The sequence below is a fragment of the Saimiri boliviensis genome, chromosome 4 (assembly GCF_048565385.1).
Source record: "Saimiri boliviensis isolate mSaiBol1 chromosome 4, mSaiBol1.pri, whole genome shotgun sequence".
NCBI classification, from domain to species: Eukaryota; Metazoa; Chordata; class Mammalia; order Primates; family Cebidae; genus Saimiri; species Saimiri boliviensis.
In genome coordinates this window covers 125803525-125818367 of record NC_133452.1, presented here as the reverse complement: position 1 = coordinate 125818367, position 14843 = coordinate 125803525, and the positions used below count along the sequence as shown (strand labels likewise).

The following is a 14843-nucleotide window of genomic DNA, read 5'->3' as shown; positions in this document are numbered from 1 at the left end:
TTATGATCATAGTTCACTGTAACCTTAAACTCCTGGGCTCAAGAGAACTTCTCACCTCAGCCTTTTTTTTAAATTAGCTGGATGTGATGGTGTGTGTCTATAGTCCTGCCTCAGCTGAGACTATTATAGGCTCACACCATCACACCCAGCTAATTAAAAGAATTTTTTTTTTTTTAGGTTGGGCGTATCATGGTTTATGCCTGTAATCTTAGCACACTGGGAGGCCAAGGTGGGAGAATCACTTGATTCCAGGGAGTTGAGACCAGCCTAAGTAACATAGTAAGTCCCCATCTCTATAAAAAATTTAAAAAATGGCCAGGCATGGTGGCTCACACCTGTAATTCTGATACTTTGAGGGGCCAAAGTGGGAGGATCCCTTGAGCCCAGGAGTTTGAGACCAGCCTGGGCAACATAGGGAGATCCCATCTCTATAAGAAGAAATAAAATAATATTAAAAAAATTAAAAATGAGTAGCTGGGCATGGTGGTTTGTGTCTGTAGTCTCAATTACTCAGGGGGTTGAGGCTACAGTGAGTCGTGATCATACCATTGCACTCCAGCCTGGGTGAACAAGCAAGACCCTGTGAGAGATGGAGGTTTCAATTAGTTGCCCAGGCTAGTCTCAAACTCCTGGCCTCAAGCAATTTAACTGCCTCAGCCTCCCAAGTAGCTGAGATTACAGAAGCCAACTCCCATGCCTGGTCATTTTTCTATTTTAACCAGTCTAATTGTCATGTAATGGTATGTCATTTAGTTTTCATCATGGTTTCAAATCCTGATGACTAAGGAGGTTGAGCATCTTTTAATATATTTTTTGACTCTTTGAAGTATCTCATTTGTAAAGTGCCTGTTAATGTCTTTTGCTCATTTTTCTATTACATTGACTCTGTTTTTGTTGTTGTTATTTCTGTCCTGGCTCTTCTTGGCCCTTTGCATGTTCTTACACATTTTAGAACCAGCTTATAAATTTCCACACACAGAGGCATATACAAAAGCTATTGTGATTTTGTTTGGGATTGTATTGAATCTATAGGTCAATTTGAAGAGATTTAAAACATTTACAATGTTAAGTTTTCTGTTTGATGTTTAGGGATATATATGTTAATTAATTTTTCTCCAGTTTCTCTCAGTAAGATTTTATATTTTTGTTGGTAAAGGCCTTGCATATATTTTGTTAGAAACTTATTGCTACATCCTTGATAGTTTTAATTCTATTATAAATAGTAGCTTAAAAAAATTCTATTACTGAATTTTGTTGCTGGAATATAGAAATACAATTAGTTTTTCTATATTTGAATCCAGAAACCTTACTCAATTTATCGTGAATTCTTCTGGATTTTCTAAGTATACTAAATCACATAATCTGCAAAGAGAAAGTTTTTGTTCTTCTTTTTCAATCTTGATACTTTTTTGTCCTTATGTATATGGTTTTTATTCATAGAGTTTCATTTCCTGGTGTGCTTTGTTACCGTCGTATGCTGGAGATTGTGTTTGGAAAGTTATTTATGGACTATATTGATGCTTAGCAGGATTATATCTTTCTAGAAGGGTTTTTGTCTGTTATTTTTTTTGTTAGCTTGGGATCATTGCTAGTCCAGGACAATTTTAATTTACATTTGGGATCTGAGATCCCAGATTCACTAGATAAGTTGAAAATGGGCAGCAGATCCATATGAAGGCTGATAAGGTTCTGGATCATCCTCAAGTAATTGTTCAGTTACTGTAATTTCAGAGGTTTCTTCATGACTCCATTGAATTTTAAATTTCTGTGCCTAAATTTTTTTGTCTGTTTCTAGAATTTATTTTTCTTTTTCCCTGTTTTTTCTTAATATAGGGCTAATCATCTCTGAAATGTCATTTCTTATATTCAGCTGAATGTGTGTTTGGAACCTGTTTAATAAAGCACAGGTTTCATTCAGTGATATAAAACAGCACATCACAAAGCTTTTTCACACATTGCTTGATTTTAGGTCTTAGGGTTGGATATTTGTATATTCTTGTAAGGGCTCAATGGGCTAGAAATGTAATTTCTTAGATTCCACAAAATGTGTGTTTGGAACCTTTTTAATGAAAATCCAGGTTGTATTCAGTCATGTAAAACAGCACATCAGAAAGCTTTTTCTCCTCCTCCTCCCCCTCCTTCCCCCCTTCTCCTCCTCCTCTTCCTCTTCTTTCTCCTATTCTTCCTCCACCTCCACTTCTTCCTCTTCCTCTTATTCTTCCTCTTCTTTCTCTTCCTCCCTTCTTCTTCTTTCTTCCTTCTTCTTTCTTCTTCTTCTGCTTTTTCTGTTTCTTCTTCTGCTTCTTCTTCTGCTGCTGCTTCTTTTGCTTCTTCTGCTTCTTCTGCTACTTCTTCTTCTGCTTTCTTCTACTTCTGCTTCTGCTTTTGCTTCTTCTGCTTCTTCTGCTGCTGCTGCTTCTGCTTCTGCTGCTGCTGCTTCTTCTGCTGCTGCTTCTGCTGCTGCTGCTGGTGGTGGTGCTTCTTCTTCTTTCTTCTTTCCTCTTTCTTTCTTCTTTCTCCTTCCTTCCTTCCTCCTCCTCTTCCTCCTCCTCCTCCTCCTCCTCCTCCTCCTCCTTCTTCTGCTTCCTTCTTTTTTCTTCTTCCTTCTTCGTCTTCTTCGTCTTATTCTTTCTTCTTTCTTCTTCCTCTGTCTTCTGTCTTCTGTCTTCTTCTTTCTTCTTCTTCTCTGTACCACCCAGACTGGAGTGCAGTAATGTGATCATAGCTTACTGTAACCTTTAACTCCTGGGCTCAAACAGTTCTCCCACCTCAGCCTCCCAAGTAGCTGATACTGCAAGTGTGCACTGCCACATTAAGCTAATTAAAAAATTTTTTTTGTAGAGACGGGGTCTCACTGTATTGCCCAGTTTGGTCTCAAACTTCTGGACTCAAGTGATCCTCCCACCTTGGCCTCCAGAAGTGCTGGGATTACAGATGTGAGCCACCATGCCCAGCCTTTTTCTTTAAAAACAAAAACAAAAACAAAAACAAATCACTTTTTATAGTTCTACTTTATATAAATTTTGCTTGTCTTTTATTTCTGTACACATGGTAGCATAGTTATCTGTATACTTTGTGAATTCTCTATTATTTTTGTTCATAAAGTATAGTTTTATTGTACACCTTGTTATAAAATAGTGTGCTTGACATTGTATTTGAAAATTTATTTGTAGGAATACTTTGAGGCACAGTGTGAAAGGCTCTTCCAGAGAGGATTTGAGTTTGCTTTTGCGAGGTGCCTGGGCATTTGAATCAGATACCACCTTAAAACAAGTTCAAGGCTTGAGATTCCCTGATATCCTACATCATTTGAGCAGGAAGGTCTCTTGTCAGATATCCCACTTTATGTGGGCCTGACTTTGTATGTTAACTTTCTGTGTTGTAAAGATGTTTTTAAAAGTGTATCGGTGTTTTGTTTTGTTATCTCCAAGAGGTTGACCTGAATAATACGGCCTGCTTTACTGAAACATCAAGTTCTACTGCAGTTTATTTAATTAGATACATGTTGGACATTTAGTATTTTTCTTTATTGTAAATAACACTGTAATGAAATGTTTGTATTTGTGTGCTTGTCCTGTTTTTTATTTGTGATCAGTCTGGCAATAAAATGTTACAACCTGCATTTTTTTTTTTTTTTTTTTTTTTTTTTTTTGAGATGGAGTCTTGCTCTGTAGCTCAGGCTGGAGTGCAGTGGCACAATCTTGACTACTGCAACCTCCGCCTTGTGGATCTTGGTTCAAGCAGTTCTCCTACCTCAGCCTCCCAAGTAGCTGGGATTACAGGCATGAGCCACTATGCCCAGCTAATTTTTTGTGTTTTTTAGTAGAGATGGGGTTTCATCATGTTGCCCAGTTTGGTGTTGAACTCCTGACCTCATGATCCACCTGCCTCAGCCTCCCAAAGTGCTGGGATTACAGGTGTGAGCCACCATGCCGGCCCCACAACCTGAATTTTTAAAGGCTGTTTGATATATATTATCAAAGTGTTGGTACACAAAGAGTGTCCTAACACTGCATATTCTAAATCTTTTTAACTTTTACCATTTTGATAGGTGGAAAATACTACGCATTATTATTTTAATTTAGCATTGATTATTTTTACTTGTATAACTATTGGCTGTTGATGTTTTAATACTTATATATGGCCAACTAGGAGTTTACTGATGCTAACTCACACATCAGATGATGTAAATATTTCCCTCAGTTTGTCACTTATGTTTCATCTTCATTTACAGAAATATGTTTTGGTATAGAAGTTTAACGCTATTACTAGTCAGATCTATCAATCTTGTGTAAAGCCGTAATCAGTCTGAGATAATAGATTTGTAGTTGTTCCTAGAAAAACTAGTGTTTTAAGTTTGGAATTGTCTTATGTGGCTAGAATATTGAGGAATAGTTAAAGCACTCTAACCTTATTTAGGATATTTTAATAAATTAACATAACCTGAATATTGTACATTAATCTGAGTTTTTATGGTAAGATTTTTCCTTTTTCTCATTAAAATATGTTCTCTTTGTCTGCCACTGTTCTTTTGAGGTATACCTTCAGAAATTAACAGAGTTAAAATTTGAAAGAATTTTGAATTTAGATTTTTTTCTCTCTTTTGTCTTCGCTAATGATAATGATTCAGAAATGCCCATCGATGATAGACTGGATAGGGAAAATGTGGTACATATACGCCATGGAATATTACGCAGCCATCAAAAACAATGAGTTCGTGTCCTTTGTAGGGACATGGATGAACCTGGAAACCATCATTCTCAGCAAACTGACACAAGAACAGAAAATCAAACACCGCATGTTCTCACTCATAGGCGGATGTTGAACAATGAGAACACATGGACACAGGGAGGGGAGCACTACACACTGGGGTCCATTGGGAGGAAATGGGGGAGGGATGGGGGGTGGGGAGGTGGGAAGAGATAGCATGGGGAGAAACGACAGATACAGGTGAGGGGAAGGAAGGCAGCAAACCACACTGCCATGTGTATACCTATGCAACAATCTTGCATGTTCTTCACATGTATCCCAAAACCTAAAATGCAATTAAAAAAAAAAAAGAAATGTTAGAACTGATTTACGATATCAAGATTTTATAGTTTTTAATATAAGTATACAGTGTGCATTAAAACAGGAAATCATTTTATTGAATCTGAATGAGGACTTCAGATATTTATAACAGCTTAAAATACTTTTTTTTTTTTTTTAGATAAGTGATAAAGAGAAGAGTCTTCGAGAAAGGGAGATTATTGCCTCATCACCAAATTTAACTGAATTTAAGTTGGAGTCCATTTATAAGGTATGTAAACATGTAAAATACTTCCTAGGTTTTATTAAATATGTCACATTGAGCTTTATATATATATATTTAATTAATCCATTTTTATAGTTTCTCATTACCACAGCTACTCCTTCTCCTGTACATATACTATACTCATTGCACTAAGGGTTTGCCAATGTTCTCTGCTGGGCTGTCACCTTCCACAGATGCATTCCTAAACCTGCTTGGGCTCTGACCCCCGACTGCAGGCTCTTTTCCTAAAGAAATACCCTCCTTGCGTTGTTTGGCTTCTTACACCCAGCACTGGGCTGTCCCTGCCAGGAAACCCTCATCATGCATTTGGCGCAACACTCTGTTTGGAAGTCCCCTTCGCTGCTGTTGGCCTCTGACATCATGCTGTCTCGCCTCATGGTCTCTCTGTCATTCTGTTTGGGATCTGACATTGTAAGCCTACTTTTTTCCTATGTGCAGGCCTTCCTTAACCTACCCAGATTGCACTGTCCTGTGCTGGGCCACCTTGGTTTCCTCTCCCTACTCATTGCAGATAGCTACTTCACACAAACCCTTCCAAAAGGGGAAGAGGGAAGAGCTTATATTCATTTCACAATTTGACAACTGCAACCCCACAATTTTCTTTGAAAAGAATGTACTAATTACTATGAATGAGTGCCAATAGTTTAAAATCCCTCCATTCCAGCTTCTTTGTTTTGACTGTTGGGCAATCATTCAGTCAGTCTTTCAAGCTTAGAGTGTGAGGATCAATATTTATTTCTCTTACAGCACAGACTTCCAGTTAGTGTGCCTTCACATCATCTTTTGCTTCTACTTGCACATTTTTATTTCCACTGTGACCACCTTAATAAGCTAGAAGCATGGAATATTGTAGCCAAAGAATCCCTAAGGGTCAGTTAGCCTGTCTCTTCCCTCACTTTTACAGATCTGGCTGCTGAGATTTAGAGGTATTCATTAGATTGACCAAATCATAAGTCTAGTCAGTATCAGAACTTGGAATAGAATTCATGTTTTAAGCTTCTGTTCCCTTTTTTTGCATGTATTATTGCAATAAACCTTCTTACTTGCTCCTCTGATACGTCCTGTGTAAGCCGTCTGTTTGGTGCAGTGTCACATGGTACTGCCCTGTAGGGCTGTTTGACTTTCTGTGTGTGCCCATGAGGGCAGGGACTGTTTTAAAATTGTAGAAATTGATGAATTAATCAACAGTTGTTTAAAAACATACAATCTGTTTATAGTGTGAGATGTCTTTGGATATATAAGAAATTGTATGCATTTATATTTAATTCATCCTTAAAACTTGGATGAATCAGCACTTTGGGAATCATTTCTCACCTGATTTTTTAATCTCGTTTTTTTAAAAAAGAAAAACTCTGTATTGGATAGTAAGGATGATTTTTACAGTTTGCTAATAACATAATTTGCTCATCTCTTAGTATTTTAGGATTGTTCATAGGGCTTAAAACGAGTACTTTTAAAAATAAATTCTTGGGGCAAATACTTATTTTAATAGCAAAACTGAATGCTTATTATTTCTATTTCTTAGAATTGAGATTAGCTTTCTCAGTATATTTCTCTCGAGTGAGAATGGAAACACAGATGAAAAAATTGGAATTACTTTACTTATTAAGTAATTTTTAGCACTGTTTAGCAATTAGATAATTACCAATGTTGTTTACCAATTAGGATTCCATCTCATGCAGAATAAAATGTGGGATACATCATGTGAGGTGAATGCAACATGTGTAGAAGTCTTAAGAGTTTGAAATCCTGGGAATTATGTTTGGTAAATTCAGAGGTTAAGAAATAAAAGAAAGCATTCCAACTTGGTCTTTTAGTGTTATTATTTTTCAGAGCATCAACTCTGAAATGAACATATTTTTGTACTGCCACTCTTTGCTAATGCTGTTGAGTTTTAAGGAGGATAAATCAATCATTTTGTTATTCTTTTGACTGTGCTAGGACTAATGAATTTCTTTGTTTATACTTAATACATAGGAAGACTTCGGAGGATTTTTTGACGACAGGTGCTGACTTATTTTCCCTATTTCGCTCTTAATTCAGATCCCTTTTGCTGATGCTCTGGATTTGTTTCGAGGAAGGAAAGTCTATTTGGAAGATGGCTTTGCTTATGTACCTCTTAAGGACATTGTGGCAATCATCCTGAATGAATTTAGAGCCAAACTGTCCAAGGCTTTAGCAGTAAGTATTTCACTTTATTTCCGTGTTTGACATGTTCACAGTTTCAGTTATACACCCTTGGTAGTTTTGTTCTACATTTCTCTAGGAAAAAGTTAATTTTCATAATGATATTCAAATTACTTATGATATTGTACTATTAATCCCAAAACTCCTAGGTTTTTATTTATTACTACCCATAGTTGGTTTTTTAAATTTTTTTCTTTGATCCTAGTAATACCAATAGTGAGTGATTAATTTTGTGAGTAATCTCTGTGGGTTTCTTCAAGATCATGTCTTTTTTTCCTTAGAAATTGACTTCATATGTGGCTCTTAACAATTTAGTGTGGCCTGTGGTAGATATAACTCCTAGATTTCTGTTCTTAATTAGTATTTGGTATTGGTAGAAGACAATATAGAAGAAAATCTAAATGCTTAAGTACTAACACAGTGATATGCTGTTGCTGCAATGAGTAGCTCTGTAGTGGGTGAATTTGGAGGTAGCTGTGTTGAGTAAATGACATGATCAGTGATTTTTAAGTAGTTTGTTGGAAGTGTGACTCTTAAGTGTTGATATCTTAAAACTGTACATATTTTTATATGTAAAACACATATTTTACAGTTGTCTTTTAATCTGAGTCTAGTTTTTAAATACTTTTTTAATAGTTCATACACAATAGGACTTCAGAGTTTTATGACATGGCTCTTTTAAGCTGTACTGATTATAGATTAAGTATATGCCAAGCTTTCCTTCTGAGTTAAAAACTGTAGTCTTTTCTGATACAAATAAATTTTTATTGACTCTCTGGGGTTACCTCAATATGCATAATTTAGCTATGTCGGCGTTTGGGAAGACTAAAATGTTAACTGTTTTTATTTAATGAAAGAATTTATGAGAATACCTAGCTTAACAGGTATTTAGTAACCGTTAATATATTCCTTCTCTATTCCTAATCCTGTTATTTCTTTATCATCATTAAAGTTGATGCTTTTAAATTGTTTCTTTGCTTGTCCATCACTACCCTAGATTGTATTCTATTTATGGCAAAGAACAGTGTTTTTCACCACTTTTCTTAGAGGTATGAACCTCTGTGGAGGACACCGATATTTGTCTGCTGTTTGGCCATTGCTCTTTTATTATTCTTAGTTTTATTCATCCATTTTCTGTCTGTTGACATTTTAGACCACACTTCATTGTGTGAAATAACCAAATATTTTCCAGAATATTGAACAGTCTTAGCTGTCGTCTGTTAAATGCCAGTGGTGGCCCCAGACTCTGTGACAATCAAAAATATCACCATGCATTTCAGAAAACTTCTGGCATGTTAATATTACTTTTAAGCTGATCATAGTCATTTCTTTCTTTCCAAATTGTTGATCTACGCATGTAACAATGTAATTGTGGCTAAAAAGTATGAGTTCTTTGGGGGGCTTCTGAAAAAAAATGTTCTTGCCAAAATAAAAATAGGCACGTGGGATGAAGTAGTCTTTTTTTCCCCCTCTGGATATTGTTGTCACTGAATGAGGTGTCTGGAACAGCTGCAGTCATCTAGAGATGAGGCAGGTACCTTCAGGACAACCCGATTTGTTGCATAGAGATGGGAAAGATGGAAAGAATCTGAGTCCACATTGCTGTCATTGAGTTGCCGAATTTACCCAATTCTGGAACCATCCAACTTTTTATTACATGGGATAATGAAGTTTTAATTTTTAAAGGCACTAACTTAGGAACTCAAAAGTGGAATTCTCTTTCTCTGGTAGCAGAAAGCATCCTAGTACTGGATCAGTGTCTGCATGAGTTAGTATTTTCTTTTCCAGTTTCCGGTAACAGGAAACCAGCCTGTGCTACATTAACTAATAAATGGAATCCGCTAAGTCTTAAAATTGAGAAGTCTAGATACAGTATGAACTTCAGACATAGCTTGCGAGTGTTTCATCCCTTTCTCAGAAAATGTCTTTACCCTTATGCATATGCCTTATCCTCAGTCTGGCTTTCTGATGGTTGCAAAAATAGTTACCAATGGGGTCAGGCTTTACATCTGTATAGCATACTATTTAAAAGAGTTTCTTTGTCTCAGTTCTTAATTTTTGGCTTACTATTTACTGTGCTTAAAATGGCTTAAATCATATGCTGTATTAGTTTCCTAGGGCTGCCATAGCAAAGGACCGCAAACTAGGTGTCTTATAACAGCAGAAATGTATTGTCTCATTGTTCTGGAGGGCAGAAGTTTGAAATCAAGGTGTCAGCATGGCCATGCTCCCTCTGAAGGTGCTGGGGAAAGATCTATTCCACTTCTCTTTTGCGGCTTCTGGTAGTTCTTTGACTTGTGGCAACATAACTTGAGTCTTTACATGGGATTCTCCCTGCATGTTCCAAATTTCTACTTTTTCTAAGGATATCAGTCATATTGGGATATCCTTTTTCTAAAGGTATGAGTCACCTCTCAACTCAATGTGACCTCATTGTAACTAAGTGCATCTACAACAATCCTATTTCTGAATAAGGTCACATTCGGAGGTGCTGGGAGTTAGTAACTCAACGTATGATTTTTTTAGGGGGGACACAATTTAACCTATATCACACATGCCTATCACTAAAGCAGTTATTGTGGTTTAAGGGATGGCCTAGCCTAACGTCATCCCCTTTAGATGGGGGATCATGGGAGCTGAGAGTCAGTGTGTTCCTGAAACCACAATATTCCAAACAAAAATGATCATTTGGTAGGAATGGAGAGAGGGGAGAATGATAATTGGGAGACAGACAACAATTGTCTACTACCTAGAAGACACTTAATGTGTATTAAATGTATGAAGTTTTTCACTTTGTAATTTCTGTTCAAGCCAAGCTACCCAGTGCCTAACTAATCTAACTATGAAAATGAATCTGAAGTTCTTTTACTTTCGGGGTTTTAAAGCTACTTTTGATTTTGTGTATTGCAAGGCTTAAATATATTTTTAGTAAGTTTTGACTGTTTATTTTATAAATTTGCCTTAAAATCAACTTTAAAAAAATTTTACACTTGCTGCACATTTTTATTTTAGGTAAGCCAAGATAATCTATGTATATTTGTAATTTAATGTATCATTCTAATATTCCAGTGTAGAAAGAAGGATATGTGGCAGATTTTTGCAGAATTTTACAATTTTTTTCTACTTTATACGTATAGATGAGAGATCTATACTGAGAGAAAGGACAAAACTTTGGTTCCTAAGTTTATAATAAATTCATTTTCAGCGAACTGTGCCTAAGCTTTGTACCTTGTTGATAAGAAATACAGTATTTATAAACTTTGAATTCCCTTCACTCCTTTCTACTCATTTCCCCCCTCCAAACATACTTAAAAAAATTAATACTTTAAAAAAGTTTGAAATATCGTGACTTACAGGAAATTAAGTAGAAAATAGTAACTTTTTCTTTAAACCATTTAAGTTCCTAGCCTGTTGTCTTGTTACCCCCAACACTTGTTAGTGTGTAATTCCTACAAACAGAACATTTTCCTGCATAAACACAATTAAACATCAAAATGAGAAAATTAATGTTGATAAGTTACTACCATCTAACCCTCAGACCCCATTCAAGTTTCACCAGTTGTCTCAATCATATCCCACATGCAGTTCTAATTTACATGCGTTACTTAGTTGTCATGTCTCTTTAGTCTCCTTCATTTTTCAACAGATTCTTAGTTTCTCTCAGATTTTCATGGACTTTGTTACTTTTGAAGATTATCAGCTAATTATTCTGTATCTCTTAGTTTTGATTTGTCTGATGTTTCTGCCCATTTATATTCAAGTTATTCATTTTAAGCAGTACTGTTATAGAAGTTATGCTATGTTCTTTTCATTGCATTCTGTCAGATTACATGACTTTTGATTCAGCCCAATTCTGATGGACTTTATCAAAATTTATCCGTTGTATTGTTGATAGGCATTTGGCTTTTCCTTTTTTTTCCTTTGGTTATCGCAAATACTGCCGTTGCAAACATTGTAACACATATTTTAGCAAACATTTCTGTTGGTTATATGTTTAAGAATGGAATTGTAGGGTATTGAGTATATTCGTGTTCAGCTTTAATGGATTTAGATTTACTTTAAATGGATTTGTTGTGGCTTGGTGTGGTGGCTCATACCTGTAAGCCCAGTCCTTTGGAAGGCCGAGGCGGGAGGATTACTTGAGCTCAAGAGTTTGAGATCAGTCTGGGCAACATAGTAAGAATTTATCTCTACTACCAAAAAAATAAGAAAAAGAAAAAATAGCCAGACTTGGTGGCATGCACCTGTGGTCCTAGCTTCTTGGGAGGTTGAGGTGGGAGGATCACTCAAGCCTAGGAGATCAAGGCTGCAGTGAGCCATGATCATGCCACTGCACCCCAACTTGGGCAACGGAATGAGACCCATGAGACCCTATCAGAAAGAAAGAAAGAGAGAGAGGGAGAGGGGAGAGGGGAGAGGAGGAGAGAAAGAGAAAAAGAAAGAAAAAAGAAAGAAGAGAGGGAGGGAGGGGAAGGGAGAGAGGGAGAGGAAGGGAGAGAAGGAGTGGAAAGGAAGGAAGGAGAGAAAGAGAAAGGAAGAAAAAGAACGAAAGAAAGGGATTTGTCTTGATTACAGGTGGGTTGTGGAGCGTTCTGGCCTTGGTGTCTTGGGTGTAATAGAAGGCAGATAGTGACTTGCTTTCTCAGGCAGTGCTTGACTTTCTCCCGGGTGGTTCAGGGCCAATCCTGGTTGAGAGGAGGAGGTCCAGAGACCGCAGTTTTCTTTTGTAGAAGAGTGGCAGGAGCTGTTGCCTGGGAGCCTGTCCTGCAGCTGTGGAAAGGAAGAGGGAAGTGAAGGAGTTTCGTTTAGGGCTGTGGCAAAATAGAAATCTAAAACTATGGCTGTGGTCTCTTTATTACAGACCTTTCCATTGAGGAAGGTTTTGATCTTGGAGTATGTAATTGAAAAATTTCAGCTATATAAATGGAAATACTCTCATAGGATAATAAAAAGTACCCTAAAGTAGATTTTTTGAAAGGTATCTTGATGACTGGTAGTGGATGAAATAAATGGTTCTTCGGGGAGTTGTAAATTGATGAGTTTTATTTACCCCAGGTGATATCTGAAAGTTTGTTCTTAACCTGTGATCATGTGACTTTTATAATATAACTATGTGGCTTTTGAACATACTTAAGGACGGATAAAAATTTGACATTACTTTCTCCTTTGATGGGAACTCTGTGGCTCTACTTCCTCTTGGAACCTTCCCCTAAGTCCCAAGATTGTGCTAAGTGTATCTCCTTTGTGTTCCCACAGCATTCTGTACACTACCAATAATTCCGGTGAAATTATTCTGATTATGTGTTTTCCTCCTCAATAAAAGTAAGTTTTTTGAGAGTGACGGATTTCTCTTAATTCACATTTTTTTATATGGTGTAGCATGTGACACATAGGATTAGTGCTCAGTGAAATTTCATTGAACTGACAGGTAGCGAATAATGATAGAAACTTCCTTTTGTTCAAAGGGTACTGTTTATACATACTGTTGATCCCTTCCAAGTTTCTGAGAGAGATAGGGGTTATATTGTGCATTACTGTATATGGATGAAGAAAATACAGCTCAGAGAGGATGAAGTAATTTGTCCAAGATTATGTCTGCTAATAATTGCTGGAGCCCAGACTTGATCTCATGTTTTCTGATTGTAATTCTTAGGATCTTTTGATGGTAACTGTGCCTTTGTCAGGAGTTGTATAACCAGGTGATTTAGGTCTTCAAACTCTGATAAAATAGTCAAAGGTAAATATAGTAAGGTCTATACAGAGCGGGCACAAGGGGTGAATTTGGAACTACGATACAATAGATTGATAACCAATTAGGGAAAAATGAGGGAAAGAGATTTTTCTGCTTCATATGGCAACTTTAGAAGAGATAGCTAGTTCTTCTATTTAATGGTTTATTTGTAAATAACTTTTTATTTGTTCATCCATGCATTGTTTTGAGTACTAGAGATACACTACTTAACAAGTTAGATGAAATTTCTTCTTACAAAGCTTATATTCTAGTGGGAGAGAGACAATTACCAAAGAAATAAACAATAACAATATTATAAATAACATGAAGGAGCCAGCCAAACAAATATAGAGGAAACTGCATTCCAGACAGGAAAAGTCACTAATGCAAAGGCCTCAAAGGGGGCAATCTTGGCATTTAAAAAAATATATTTTATTGCATTTTAGGTTTTGGGGTACATGTGAAGAACATGCAAGATTGTTGTATAGGTACATACATGGCAATGTGGTTTGTTGCCTTCCTTCCCATCACCTATATCTGGCATTTCTCCCCATGTTATCACTCCTCAACTCCCCACCCCCTGCTGTCCCTCCCCTATTTCCCCCAAACAGACCCTAGTGTGTGATGCCACCCTCCCTGTGTCCATGTGTTCTCATTGTTCAACACCCGCCAATGAGTGAGAACATCCGGTGTTTGATTTTCTGTTCTTGTGTCAGTTTGCTGAGAATGATGGTTTCATCATTCTCAGAGAATGAGAACCTGTAGGGACAGGTTCATCCATGTCCCTACAAAGGACACGAACTCATCGTTTTTGGTAGCTGCATAGTATTCCATGGTGTATATGTGCCACATTTTCCCTGTCCAGTCTATCACTGATGGGCATTTGGGTTGGTTCCAAGTCTTTGCTATTGTAAACAGTGCTGCAGTGAACATTCGTGTGCATGTGTCTTTATAATAGAACGATTTATAATCCTTTGGATATATACCCAGTAATGGAATTGTTGGGTCAAATGGAGTTTCTATTTCTAGGTCCTTAAGGAATGGCTACACTGTCTTCCACAATGGTTGAACAAATTTACACTTCCACCAACAGCTTAAAAGCTTGGCATTTTTTTTTTTTATAATTTTTTTTTTTTTTTTTTTTTTTTTTTTTTGGAGACAGAGTTTCACTCTTGTTACCCAGGCTGGAGTGCAATGGCGCGATCTCGGCTCACTGCAACCTCCGCCTCCTGGGTTCAGGCAATTCTCCTGCCTCAGCCTCCTGAGTAGCTGGGATTACAGGCATGCGCCACCATGCCCAGCTAATTTTTTTTGTATTTTTAGTAGAGACGGGGTTTCACCATGTTGACCAGGATGGTCTCGATCTCTTGACTTCCTGATCCACCCGCCTTGGCCTCCCAAAGTGCTGGGATTACAGGCTTGAGCCACCGCGCCCGGCAAAAGCTTGGCATTTTTTAAGAGTCAAATGGCCAGAGTAGCAAGAGCATAGTGAGCTACAGTAGAGTTCTACGAGATGAGACTGCAATGGCTAGAGGTAGGACACTCTGGGAGTTTGAATAAACCAGGGTAAAGAGTTTGATTATTTTTAGCCTAATATAGTGGAAAGACATT

At 37.1% G+C, this 14843-nt stretch overlaps 1 protein-coding gene across 1 annotated transcript in view; it reads left to right on the top strand.

The window, feature by feature from the left end:
* PRIM2 (DNA primase subunit 2) overlaps positions 1-14843 on the top strand; it is a 313573-nt gene that overhangs the window by 57574 nt on the left and 241156 nt on the right. Inside the window, exons 6-7 of the mRNA XM_003926361.3 lie at positions 5210-5299; positions 7358-7495. Of these exons, the coding sequence (XP_003926410.1) occupies positions 5210-5299; positions 7358-7495 (228 nt within the window). The remainder of the gene's footprint in view (positions 1-5209; positions 5300-7357; positions 7496-14843) is intronic.